The sequence below is a fragment of the Halyomorpha halys genome, unplaced genomic scaffold (genome assembly GCF_000696795.3).
Source record: "Halyomorpha halys isolate HHAL.00 unplaced genomic scaffold, Hhal_1.1 Scaffold269.1, whole genome shotgun sequence".
In the NCBI taxonomy this organism is placed as follows: domain Eukaryota; kingdom Metazoa; phylum Arthropoda; class Insecta; order Hemiptera; family Pentatomidae; genus Halyomorpha; species Halyomorpha halys.
The window spans coordinates 60,940-75,542 of NW_027112099.1; the positions used below are offsets into that span (position 1 = coordinate 60,940).

The following is a 14,603-nucleotide window of genomic DNA, read 5'->3' on the forward strand; positions in this document are numbered from 1 at the left end:
TACCAAAACAAAAGTGGTCGATAGGACTGCTCCAAGTGGCCGATTGGTGAAGTTTGGATGGAACCGCTTTTGATGAGAAATGGAATCTTTTAGTATTGATTTTAGAAGGATCTAGACGTTTTTGAAACAAACGCGTCTAACACATCATTTCTAACATTAAAAACTTATAAAAAATAAAATAAAAAAATTTTTGGAAAAAATGGATGTAACCGGTTTTGAAACCAAACGCCTCAAATAACTTCAACTTTTTCGTACAGCTTCGTAAAAAAAAAATAAATAAATAAATAAAATAGAAAAAAAAAAGAAAAAGAAACAAAGCTAAAACAATATGCTAGATGACCCATTCACCTTTATCAAGCTCTCTTTAATGACGGTGGTAATGTCAGGATCATTACAAAATAACATAGGTGTGTTGTCTCCCACCTCCATCATTTCAAAAAAATAAGAAAAGAATTCCATTCATTTATTTCTTGAGTAGATGATTAAAATTATATTTTAAATGCTTTGAAAAGAAATAAAAATTATAAATTATTGTTGTTGTTGTGGTTGAGAATTATGGGGAATAAGTAGGTAGAAGACCTTATTCAATTTAATTTAATATTTTTGTTTGCCTTTATTAATATTTCCTTTTCAGAATTCCTCCCAAGAATAATTAACACACTTGTGACCACTGTTTTTTTTGTTTTGTTTTTTCGCAATAATCTAGCAACGCAATTTTGAATTAAAATCAAATTACAAACGGAATCGGTGGCATTTAGAATACTTAAGGTTATCATTCTATACTTTTCAATTGATGGTTAAAAAGGGCAGTATAGAGAAAGTCACACTAGGTATATTTTGTAATTTTGTTATCACTAATTACTAATATAATTTTTTCGTTTTCAAATGTTTATGTTAATTAAACTTTTGTTATTATATTAGTTTTTATATCTTTATTAATTATTGTTTATTTCTTTTCTGTTGGAAAAGTTCATCTAGTTTTTTTTTAAGCAAGCCCATATTACACGGGCTTACGCCTTACTCCATCATACAGCTTACACAGACCCAATATCATTGAAAGAATATATATGACAATATGAATATGAATATGACATAAAAGGTCAAGTCAGTACTATTACAAGGTCATATAATCTCCTTTATTTGCTTTAAGGTCATATATTGATGAAGATTTTATATTAGAGGTTATTTAAGTAAGGAAAATTTTAATTTCTGTCATGCAGTTACAGGGAAAGGGTACAGCAGAGGTCAAGAATGGTGAAAGATCGGAGGCACAGCGCACTGGATGAAGCCGTGTTCTGGGTTGAGCATGCCATAAAATATCCAAACGCTCTGACTCCAGCTTCTGCATACATGACCTTCCTCGAGCTGCATATGTTAGACCTAGGGCTGACAGTTCTCGTCCTACTAATAGTGATGGTCGCCATCCTGTGTTTTTTATGCAAGGCCTTCGCAATGCTAGGAGGTCTATCAACAAACAAAAAGAAGCTTAAGGCACAATGAAGGCGTCTTTAGAAGACTGAGAATAATATTTAACTTTTACATATATCCTGTCTTGTATTCAAAAAATGGGAACGAGATAATGTTATTCAAGAGCATTAACGTGTAAAAATAAAATACAAAACAAGAGAATATATTAAAATGATACATTATTGAAAAAAAAATGTTTTTTACTAATACGCTTCTCCAGCAACTTGATAAGTGTAATGATAAATCCAAACTTTTATCGACCGTCATTTGACTTCTTGAAATCCTCTTTTTCTAAAACCTTTTACGTCCTATCCAAGGATTTGTGATAATTTATTTTCCTTTCAGTCTTGTTAAATAAAAAATATTGTTTTTTTTTACATTATCACAAATTGCAATAATTATAAATTATTTTTTTTAGTAAATTGTTAATTGTTTTATTTATTTATACTATTTGATTTTTATATATTAGTAATTATTGATCATGTATTATCAAATTTAATTTCAAATATTTATACATTTTGAAAACCAATTTTGCTAAAAATTTTCATAAATATTAATGTTATGTTTAAGAAAAAAATTCCCAGACTGCAGCAGTTTTTTTTCTATTAAACCATTTGTTTGTCACAATGGAACATTTTAATTGATTGATTTATTTGCAAAATCATGTTAATTAAACAGTTAATTTTTTGAAGTCCTTTCCCGATCTCCAGAACTTAAATCTGCAATAAGGTAATACGGAAGAAACCATTCAAGAAATATCAAGAGTAATTCTCTGCGAGGGAACCAGCACTCGAGAAGATTACTTGTGTGAAGATCTCTGCAGTGGGTAGGTACAATTTAAATTACTAGTAAAACATATATATTTTTTTAAATTATTGTATAATCAATTAACAATTTTTATCAAAGTATATAATTTATATAAGTTGATAAAATTGTTACTAACGCTAAAAATTGTAAAAATAAGCCTGAAACCTTCCAGTGTTATAAATGAATCGTATCAGTTATAGCGTTTCTTAACGATTTTTTTTTGTTCAGGATTAGAAAATGGCATTTTTTTTATTTATTGATATTTACAACTGTATAAAAAATACAAAAAGTAAATTGATCATAATGACATAATGATAATGGTATGATACAGCATGTAGAGAAACTACCCAGTAGTAGAACTCTAAAAACATTTTACAATATAAGGTCACGAGGCCAAGAAAATGGCATTTGATTTAAGAAAATATCTCTTTTTTTAAATGAAACTACTCTTTTCTTATATTTTGTTTATTGAGAAGAGGGTGGCGTTTCACTTCACGTCTTGTCTAGGCCAATCCGCTTTACAACGCCAAAAGATTTTTCTATTGAAAAAAAGGGACACCATAAAAACTTTATGTACAACGGGTTGTGCCTCTGATATTGACTTAAGCACATTGGTAGATTTTTGTTCTACTACTCATAATAATAAAACTAGGCATACAAGTCTACACAGCCCAACGAAATTTAAATCATTTCTGCAAATTCATTAATTTACCTCATTTTGACATGCACAGGTATATAGGACGTCATCCGTTTGCAAGGGAAACCACATAACAGGTACAAGGCGACATAATATTAAAAAAACATATTATTTTTCACGATTTTTGAAATTCACTTATTTTAAAACAAACTTAAAATAACGAAGCAGTTAATTCTGTTTTCTTGCTTGATTCAGAATAGGTATTTCCTAAAGGAAAATATCTACATGTTTATTTTATTGTGGTAGAAAGAACGAAAAAATGTGATGCCTTTAAACCGGCATGACAGTCCAAAACGTGTAATAATTAAATAAGAATTGTAAAAAGTAGTTTGATTATTGAAAAGTTTGTTTAACTATACTTCCGTATGAATATCATAATAATATATAACATATAAATGATAAGATTTTAAGATGTAAAATATTAAAATATTACCATGGTTTTTATTTCTTGGATATCAATACAGCTACAATAGTCATATTCTTGATAATTAATTATTAAATATAAATTATATACGTAATTTATGGTCATATGGTAAATTCTTTGATCCAATTTACTTTTTATATTCTTATTCCGCTAATTTGTTTGAAAAGTAACTACTGGTCAAAGTATAATTTTTACTTCAAGTAATTATGGATAACCTGTCATAAAAACAGTAAAAAATGGCTGAATATGACCACAATAATTTATAAATTAGATAAGAATAACTACGCACTTTTTGATTTTTGATGTATGAAGTAACCTTGGACAAGTAAGTGAGGAAGGTTTGTCAACAAAATACGAGAAGTCCAAAAGGACTGGGAAAGGAGATAACCCACTTCCGACTGGACAACAGAGGTGCTATAGACCCGAGTAAATTACAGACTTTTTCATCGTGTAACAGGTCGCTCAAGAAAGGATTGGATGTTGAAATGGAACTTTTTAAAAATGAACTCTCCGCTACGAGTCACAATTCAGGATGTGGTGTTAAAATAATGAAAGACCCCTAAAAATTGTTTTAAATATCTTTCATGTAGGATATTTATTCAATACGTATTTATTGAATAAAAATTTTTTATGTGAAGAAAGGTCATGTACATAGATATAGAGCTATATAATTTTATAAAATAAAAATTATACAACAAAGTTTAATAAAACCAATATTTTTCGTTTGAATTTACACCCCCGATAATTGGAAAAATAATACAAAAAATCATGCACATTATATTGCAACATAGCAATCATATTAATCACTGTATTTCGAACACATGAGTAAAACCATGGATGTGGAATAAAAATTATAATCCTTAAAGCATAGATTTACTTGTATCATTGAATGCTTTTTTTTATTAACTCAAATAAAAAAAAATATACCATTATTTTATTTATAACTGTAAAATTTTAAATTTTCGCACAATATACTGTAAAAAATTAAGATATATAATTCCGATAAAAGAGTTTATTTTATCATTTTGATAAAAATTAAATTAAAGCCGAAACTTCAGGAGAAAATTTGAGCACAACCAAATTTTATTCCATCTTGTGTAAAGTGCTTTTGATAGCACTAGGATTTTTTAATACAAATTTTGAAAGAAGAACTTTTTATTATTATTATTAGTTTTTTGTAAAATTATTCATTAAACCATAGAAAAACATTCAACTGAGTTTAAGAGGTAAATATAGATAAGAATTTTTAAAAATGATGGAAGCGGATTAATAATTACTATTCAAAAATTTAATCTAAGGTAATAACCAAGAGAATGGACTCCATATGAACTTCAAAGAAGAAGAGGACGTCAAAAGAAATGATGGAGCAATATGTTCAAGAGGATGGCAGGACCCTTCTGGTGGAGAGCTGCTAGGGACAGGGATGTCTGAAAGAAGAAATGGAAAGAAATCGCCTCCCAACATGGCTGGTCACCCCAGGAAGTGCTGACTATTACTCCCGAATGGAAAGGCTTATGCAGGAAAGGATATGGAAAGATGGAAAGAAAATTGATAAAAGTTATTGTTTCTCTCTCTCTCTCTTCTTTAAATGTTTATATTTTATTTTGTAATGATTTTAATTTATTCCATAAATAAAAGGCTGTTTCATTTCATTTCTATAACAAAGAATGCCTTTCTCTCAAGGTAATTCAAGAATGAAGAAGCATCTTATCACAAAATATAGATTCCTGGGAGAATTCAAATCAATTAAATTCTGAAGTGCCTTAAAAGGAGGCCTGAGCAAGATAGGGTTGAAATATTTTTTTTAACCATGCAAAACCAAAATAAAATTTATGTTGACTGTTCCATTTCGTGAAATCAGTGCGGGAATTGGAATTTCTAGTTGGTTATCATAGAGAAAGTATGATCATTATACAGCAAGATTGTCGATCAATCCAATAGTTCAAATAGCTATATCAATAGAAACCAAATAGTTCAAAATAAATTAAGTATGCTGACCATGTTTCTTCAGATAAAAATCCAGATTATTTATTTACTTATTTTTGTTTAACCATTTACCATTCACATGCCATTTTCTTTAGTTATACAGACCAATATCAGTAATTTCGAACAGTTTGAGTCTCGCTCATAGTTCAAAAGCTGTATCACATAGATAAATAAAACAAATATAATTTTAAAGGTTGAGTTTTTGGCAGAATAAGACTCTTAGCTCATATAATTTATTCTTACTCCTAAAATTTGACCTGAAGTCAAACGCTAAAATACTAAAAAATACTAATTCTCAAACAATGAGAAGGAATACTATTTGAAACCCACATCTTTGTGTTTTTAAGCACCTACTAGTCGGTCAAAGACAATAAATATAATTGTTACTAAATGTATCCTTGATTGTTGTTTCTTTGTTTTTTTTTTTACTTATCTCAAACTTATATCTTTAATACTTTAATGGGTTTGGAATTTCAAAGAAGAAATTCACAAATTCAGAAAGTTAGTAGAAAAAATTATAATTAATATAGATCTTACTTGTTTTGTTCAATGTCTAAAAACTCTTCCAAAGTAGAAGAAATATGGAAATCAAGTAAATCAGATAATTTTAATTAAAAAATCGTTTATATTGATACATATGTACGCATTTATATCTAACTAAACAGAATAAAATATACAAAGATATAATTTACTTATTTATATTCTTCAAGTTAAAACAATTTTTTAAAAAAATTTATGAAATAAAATTATATAATTAATTTTGTTTAAAATTAAAGATCCTATAATAATTACATAAAATTGTGTTATTACTATTTAAATTGTTGTAGGATTTCAATTCATTTTGTAGTAGTATTTTTTTAAATATTTTTAATACACGTATGATTTTGGTACTATTTTTATTCTTATTTTACCTGAGGGTTATTAATAGGTGAACAAATTATTCCATAGACCAGATAAAGCAGATAAGTTTAACGTAGAGTTTGCTTGCCATGTTTTCCACATTTTTAATCAGTTACCTAGCTTTACTCAAGCAAAGAAACAAGTATGTTATTTATTGTAAAATCAATAGAAACATTGTAACTTTAGATGATTCCAGATTTTCAATCCAACACTCAGCGGAGATATTAAAATTTGCGTGCAGCATATTATGTGTTAAATATTAAACACCAACTCCATGTTTTTATGAATATTATTTGAAGTATTTTATGGAATAAAAAGTGTAACCCTGGGATAACATATTAGACCACATTTATGTAAATAACATTGTTTTAATTAAATTAAAAATGTTTTCGTGGATTGATTTTATTTGTATTGGATGTTGGTATTAAGTGATTCAATATTAATTTTTGTATTGTTTCTTTAATGTGCTTTGAAAATATGTTTTGGTGGAAGAACTATGCCAGTATGGATTTCCAAACTTAAGGTATTCAATGAATGATGAAATCAATGAAGACCGTACAATCTCCTAGTAAGTTAAATTGTAAATTACTCAAAAATGATTTTAATACTTTCTTTAAAGCTTGGAAAACCTAATTTATATTTATTAATATTAAAAAGATTAATGAATAGTTAAACAAATATATAAAAAAATTGTCAAAATTAGAATAAATATTTTAGTTAATTTTATTTGTGTAGTCAAAATATCAGACTCATAAGAGGATACTATAAATATTTTTAAAAAGTACAAAACCAATTTAAATAAATATATAATAAGTAAATTTTATAATTTATGAGAAGAGGAACGTATATTTTTGCAAAAATTGAGAATGATGCAATGTTTCCCCCACTCCCAATCTCAAGGCCTGCAGTTGTGGGAGACCAGTGCAAACTATGCACCTGGCATGTATCTTACGGGCATTTTAAGTCTTGCAGGAACGTTATTATTTGCTTCCTCGAGGGTTGTGTCTTCGCACAGGATATTAGCATTTCTGCCATTCAACGGGAAGACTCACCATATTATATACAGGCCGATATTGGAAGCACTAGCAGATGCAGGGCATAATATAACCTACGTTACACCAATATCACCATCAGAAAAGCATCCGAAAATAAACTATATTCTTATAGATGACTGCTATCCAGGATTCAGTGAGTAGAGTGAGATTGATAAGTAAATAACCAAATCAGTATGTATATGTATGTAAGAGGTAAATGATATATAAATGACAGTTTTATATTTAGTATTTTGATATGGTTTGCATGGGGTATAGATGAGTATAGTGTATCTTATATATATGTATAATATTATATCTTCGAGACAAATAAAAAGGGTTGTTATATATTTTTAAAAAAAATTATAATTACATTTATTGAAATGTGTGTAAGCGATTGCTTATTAAATATTGGTTAGTAAAACAATCGATCATTATAAACTTTTTCAAGGAAAATATTAATATTTGTATTATACGAATATTTGTTCCATATGAATACTTTTACTTCAAAAAGGATTCTTATTTATTTGTACATTTCATCAATGAACAGTATTTTCTTCAGGAATCGGAGTTTTGTAAACTGACAGATGATTTATTGATAAGTGCTTGTAATTATCATATTTAATTTTGATAGCAGGCTTTTACCTTCTTCATAATAACAAATTTGCTACATCTGAAATCTGAAGGATTCGAAAATAGCTAGTTATTGCTTAGTATAATATATAATATAATAATCTTTGATTTTCTCTCTCTCTTAAACTATTCTATATTATCTCTTAAAATGTCATTCCATTAGGTAAATCTAATTTTAGATTTATACTTTTGACTATTTTTAAGATGTATCTGAATATAGGATTTTATTTATTTTTTTAATAAAAAATGCTTTACTCATTGTTTTACTGGTAAAATAAGAAATATCGGGTATGTGTGAGAAAGGGTGAGTGTGTAAGATAGTGCTATGGTCTCATTAAAAGATTGTAAAATTATTATATCAGGTAATGTTTGAAAGGTAGGATAAGAAAGGACTTCCCGGGAGGGTGAGAGAGTTGGATCCGCGCTGATATCTAGTTTAAGACAACTATATGTTTTTCTTACTCCGTGGGTATGCCATTAAGATCCACCATGAAAAAGTATAACATGGAATCTCTACAAAATACTTCCATTAAACATGTCAGTAAATGGAATCAGAAACAAGACTACTTACTGGAGGAGAATATGAAAATGTATCTAGAACAAGTTTGTGCAATGTAATACGTCTTTGAAGGTAGAAAATATTACTAAACGCGAAGAAAGTTACTTACTGTCCGTTGATGAAACAATTTAACATAAAAAAGCTATAAATAGAAACAAGTTATATGAAATTAGTTTAATATCTAATATTTAAGTGCAAATTTGATACAATTTTGCGTACTCATATTTTTCTCTAGAATTTAATATTGTGTATATTTTATTATTTTAGATAGCAAATTTTTTTTTGAAAATTCCAAGCGAACTTTTTACTACCTCCAAGTGAACGCAGTGTATGGGATAACAACTGCAGGACTTGAAAAAGTTTACAATCAGCCTAATGTAAAGAATCTTATCGAGTCATCTGAGACCTTCGATGCAGTCATTACTGAGACGTGTTTTTTTCAAGAAGCCAACGCGGCTTTGCACCACCGATTCAATGCTGTTGGCATCGAGATCTGTTGTTTGGGGGAAAGATCGTGGATCAACAGCGTAGCTGGGCTGCCTGATAATACTGCCTACATGATAGATTACAGGTGAGCGTTCATATTATTACATAGTTCTGATTTGAGCTCATTCCATTCAATAAATGAAATATGACATTAAGTTTCTCATGGATTTCGTTTTAAACTAATGTATTATTTTTGGTATTCGTATATATTGTTGGTACATTATTTCTGAGTTTCCATAGGTCTCCATATACTGATAACATGAATCTTCTTGAAAGAATCCACAACGCCTATATTACCCTCTCAATCTCGCTATCCAGCCTGTTCTATCTGCACCGAATGGAACAGGTAGCTAAGAGGTCGCTGAAGTATCACGGTTCCGAGGATCGTCCGCCATTGGATCACATCCTGGCCAACATTAGTATGATCTTGGTGAACAGCCATCCAGCCTTAAGCTATCCATACCCAACTTCACCCCACGTCAAAAAGATAGCAGGAGTTGTGATAAATAAGAAAACCAAGCCCCTTCCTGAGGTATTAATTTAATTATTGTTATGTTGTCTTGATTAGTCTAACGTAGCTTTTAATTTATTAAACTTATTTCACTTAATAATTTAAACCATATTATAATTAGTTGTCCAATTCCTATTCATTTATGTCTTATTTTATTTTGGAACAGACCTGTCAAGAGAAATCAAATTTATAGATAATAAGAGATAGAGTGATGCAGGTAGTTATTGATTTATGTTGTTTAAGTGGCTCATGATTAAGTACCTGTGATTAAGTAACCATTTCTACTGGATAGGTAGTTTCATAATTACTTATACTTGATGTTTTAAAAATATATATATTTTTAAGTAGTTTAACAATACACCTGAATTTGTTTCAATGTGTTCACCCATAACTTTCCCATCCTGGAGCCTATTTCGATGGTTCTTCTTTTAATCAAAAGGGTTTGTCCCAAGTGTGTCCCTATACAACTTGTATCAGGATTAGATGAAAACGTTAAGAGGTGAAGACTGGAACTTCTAGATGAACAGTCGACCACTCGGGGATAAGTACAATAATTTATTTTACAGTATAAACTTCTAAATCAATTATTTTTTAAATAAATAAAGCAAGCATTTCCTCAACACTAGGACACTCAGTTTGACAATTAATAAATATTCTATGTTATTCTATGTCATTTCTATATTAAAAAAAGTGCACTATGGCCACTGATTAAAACCCGATGGTAATTGTTCTTATCACAACTATTAGCCCCCAATCCCATATTCTCTGATATATTTAGAAGACAATTAATAAACATAAGTACTTAACTTTTATAGTTTTTTAACTTTCCTTTATTTAAAGAAACTATTTAAACTTTACGCTCTTTGGTTTCTTCAGTTGAAGAAATAAATTTTATTTTATTTCGTAAAGCGAATTTTGCATTTTTTTTCCTTTTAATTAAAGGTGAAGTTTCAAACAACTCATTTTTTTGTAATAAAGTTTTTTTTATTTAATAAACAATTCCGGTATCATATATATTTTTCTTCTTTTTTTATAATTTATAATTGATTTTTATCCCTGATAGTTAAATACTGGAGTTATTCTTCACAAAATCCACTTTAAGTATGTTATTCCGTTCGTAATAGATTAAATATTTATTCGACTACTTTTTTTTTCGATTGAAGTTAAGTTGGATGACAAAAAATTGTATTGGTCTTTTTTTAATCAAATAAAATTTTAGTCATGCTCAAATTTTTGGATTAAATTATGATTTGTGATTCGAATAAATTATCAATCAAACAAGGCCCAAATCTGTAATCATGTAACACTCCAGTTAATTATAGTAAATTACTCGTTAGGGGGTTTTATTTAGGTAATATATATTTTTTTCTTTTTTCTAATGATACGGTAATGGTCTGTTCACACGTATTAGGACCTATCCATTGTTAACGAATACCAATTTACTTTCATTTTTTTTGTTTCTGTATATCTAGGTATAGTTCTATATTTTATTGCATATAAAAAAAGTTATTTAATTTTATGTTCTCGCAATAAAACATTATTTTTACATGAATGTAACTCCATAATCTTCTTCCAGCACCTTCAGAACTTCCTGGACAATGCGGAACATGGGGTGATATACATGTCGCTTGGTACTAATTTAGCAATAGTATCTGAGAGCACTGAATTCGGAGATGTTGCGAGTACTTTTATGAAGGTCTTTGGTAATCTGAAACAACGGGTAGTAATGAAGTGGGACTCCGACTATCCGAAAGATCAGGTACCCGCGAACGTCATAATGTCTTCTTGGTTTCCTCAGCAGCAGATATTAGGTAATTAGATATTAGGAAATCACACATCCATTTTTTACTATTTCCATATTCTGCTGACTATGTTAATGTTTGTTTTTTGGTTATATATAAGTAGTAAACCTATATATCACAGGCTGATTAAACCGTAAGCAGACTATTCAGTCAAGTATAAAGGATTCCCATGGGGCATAAAATATCTAAATTAAAAGATTTTGGAAATTACCAAGGTTACAAAAACCCATCACATAATTATCGAACAAATTTACAATTAATCTATGCAATTAGCGGTTTTAGCTACAATCTTTGTATGTCTTCTTCAGAACTCTCTTAAATCCTTTTTTTAATGGTTCCAAAATGATATCAATAAGTTGTCTTCACAATCCCTGGATCGTAAAGTAGACAATAATCGCTTGTTGCATTAGATGTCCCAGAGAGTGTACCTGCTTCCAGACATTTTACAAAATGATAAGAAATGGTTTTATGCTTTTATTTTACTGATTTTCTTCCGTACAAATTAAAGCGATCCAACTGTCCTTATCAAGTTTTCGAACTTATAACAAACTTTAAATTCAAACATACTGCTCCCTCCATTGTATCTTTTTACTAAACTAATCGTTACCAAAACCAAGCTTAACAATTTACAGATATTTCCAACAATGACCCAGTTCTATTTCTACATACATATTACTAACAATAGTTGGTTGATTTGTAATAGATTTTCATTTGAGATTTGTAAAGCTGAAATAAATCTTATGATACTCTTATGCTAAAAAACCCAATTCAATAGTTTTCTCAAATTAGTCAACACTAGCTTAAATATAGTATGATCCATACACTTAAACTATGAGATTTAACTCAATTACCAACAAACAAATTTCAGCTCATAATCGGACTAAGCTGTTTATATCTCACGGTGGCTACTCCAGCTTATACGAATCAGCCTATTACGGTGTCCCCATCATTGGGATCCCTTATTTTGGAGACCAACCGAAGAATATTCTCGCTGCAGTCGTTGCAGGCTACTGTGTAAGGGTGAACTACGATAATGTCTCGGAAGATTCTTTGACTTGGGCGATCAAAGAGTTACTAAACAATAAAAGGTAGGTAACTATTTTCTATAGTAACATTAAAAAGAAATGTCAAATGGTATTGATTTTTTCTTTAGAAGTAAATATCGAACATTTTCGAATTTAAAATAAATTATTACCTTCAAGAAAAAAATCAACTCAATAAGGAATATAAAATTATGAAATAATTTAAACTTAAATATCTGTTTTTCTAGTTATGAACTTGAAGATTAAAAACGTTTAACCCCACAGGTACAAAGCAGAAGCTGAAAGGAGATCTGCATTGCTGAGAGACACTCGTACGTCACCCGTGGACGATGCTGTGTTTTGGATAGAGCACTCAATCAAATTCCCAAACGCTCTGACTCCACGATCAGCTTATATGTCCTTTGTCGTATTGAACTTGATTGATGTTAAATTTATTTTACTGATCATCATTTTTAGTATGTATTACGTTGCACGGAGATTTATTATCTCTAATAATTTAAAAGTTCCTACCAATAAAGTAAAATCTTCGTAAATGTTTTTTTTTTTATTAATGATGCAACAAAGCTAAGATTAAATGAATCCTAAATTGAATTTTGGAAATAATTTTATTGTTAAGATAAAAATGAAACAGTTAATTTTATTTGGTTCATTTTGTTGGTTAAAAGGTGTACACACACGCACGCGCAAATATATATGTATATACTGTGATTTCCAGTAGCCCCGGAGAATACTCCTCTTCTCTAAATTTCACATGGAGTATTTTAAATGATTCGTGCATAAACCTCCCCAAAAGCATATTATATGAATATATTTTTTTGCATTAATATTGGTGAATAATTACAAAATTATATGGAAGATATTATACAGAAAAATATATATAAAAGAAAGAACATAAAACAAAAAAAAGAAGAAGAGGAAGAAAAATAATGTTATAATGAATAAAATTTAAATTAAATAAATAAATAATACATAATAAAATAAAAAAAATAGAATAACAGATGCTTCGTAACCTGAAAGTTTGTTTTTGAAGCACGTATCAAACTATAGTAAAGAACATTTTTCTATTTGTAAAATTCGAATATATAAAACATAATTTTTTCTCTTAAGAAGAATTTTTTTTTGTTCTTTTATTATCTTCAATTTTTTTTTGGAAATATTGTAAATTAACTTGTCCACACCGAACATATTAATCCCCATGTTAAAATTATTATCGAAAAAATATATTTTTCCTTTTATCAGTAATAGAATTAAGAGTCCACCAGAATTAAACGTTCCAGAGTCCCTCGACAGCACTTTATTACCATCTTTCCAAATTTCTGAAAGTCCTAAAAAAATATAATTAAATTCAGTGGCATGATATACCTTTACAAGTTATAGTCAACTGACAATTTTTTAAAAAATATTCTTTATCAAAAGTGGAATAAAGTTTAATGGTCACACGATAGTGAACTAGATCTTCTTTTATATGTTGGCGAAACAGAAAGCCTTATAAAGACTGCACTTCTATAAGATGTGGAGTACGTATTTTTCACTGAAATGCTCTCTTTATTTTCTAGGTTGACTTTTAAGCTGCTATCAAATGTGCAACATAAAACCTCCATTAGTCTTTATGTTCCTTTCTTTTTACGACATAACAGCATTGAGTAATAAAATGTACCATCATTACGTGATGTATAGTAAAATTATATAACACTTAATTAACTGTTTCTTACATAAAGAACGAATCTAACTGTGTTTCCTTGATGGAGAATTTTAATATATCAAATTCTAAAATATTAGGAGAATCCTTAGGTTAAGTTGTTAGCGAATTAGGAAAGGGAATATTAGACATGAATTGAAATTTATAAGCACACTCAACTATATTCAATATACTATCAAGTCTTAAACAATCGAAATAACTTAACTAAATCCTTAGTGTACCGTGGACTGAGGTGAGATTGTTCCAAATGTAGCGGGATTAGACCAACACAGAATTCAGCAAAAAAATGGTCTTGGGTCTTCTTAAAGTTTTCTCGTTTAGCATTGTGCAGCAGTATGTTATCACAAATCAATGAGAGTTATAACACTCCTAGAATGACATCTATAAAACCAACATTTTGATTTTTAATTTAACAATTCACTGTTTCAACTTTTTCAACTATTAAAAGGCGTTGGTTTTTATGATATAAAGAATTAAATTTATAAACTGGTAAATGATATAGTTTTGTTTGAATACAACCAGAAATATCATCCGTGTAGTATAATTTTTTTTACGTTT

The 14,603-nt window shown here is 28.9% G+C and overlaps 2 protein-coding genes across 4 annotated transcripts in view; both read left to right on the plus strand.

The window, feature by feature from the left end:
* LOC106680570 (UDP-glycosyltransferase UGT4) overlaps positions 1 to 1,741 on the plus strand; it is a 41,453-nt gene extending 39,712 nt beyond the window's left edge. For all 3 annotated transcript variants that reach the window (XM_014420360.2, XM_014420361.2, XM_014420362.2), the window contains one exon: positions 1,221 to 1,741. In XM_014420360.2, the coding sequence (XP_014275846.1) occupies positions 1,221 to 1,500 (280 nt within the window). In that variant the 3' untranslated portion in view covers positions 1,501 to 1,741. The remainder of the gene's footprint in view (positions 1 to 1,220) is intronic.
* A 5,391-nt stretch (positions 1,742 to 7,132) lies between these two features.
* LOC106680609 (UDP-glucosyltransferase 2) lies at positions 7,133 to 12,879 on the plus strand. Its single transcript, XM_014420437.2, has 6 exons — positions 7,133 to 7,469; positions 8,772 to 9,075; positions 9,231 to 9,522; positions 11,078 to 11,312; positions 12,172 to 12,391; positions 12,611 to 12,879. Exons 1-6 carry the CDS (start codon positions 7,148 to 7,150, stop codon positions 12,876 to 12,878), a joined length of 1,641 nt encoding a protein of 546 aa, XP_014275923.2. The 5' UTR covers positions 7,133 to 7,147; the 3' UTR covers position 12,879.
* The last annotated feature ends 1,724 nt before the right edge of the window (positions 12,880 to 14,603 follow it).

Coding starts and splice junctions, on each gene's coding strand:
- LOC106680609 (XM_014420437.2), top strand. CDS start 7,148: ATGATGCAATGTTTCCCCCACTCCCAATCTCAAGGCCTGCAGTTGTGG. Junction 9,076..9,230: donor GCCTACATGATAGATTACAG/GTGAGCGTTCAT, acceptor GAGTTTCCATAG/GTCTCCATATACTGATAACA. Junction 12,392..12,610: donor GAGTTACTAAACAATAAAAG/GTAGGTAACTAT, acceptor TTAACCCCACAG/GTACAAAGCAGAAGCTGAAA.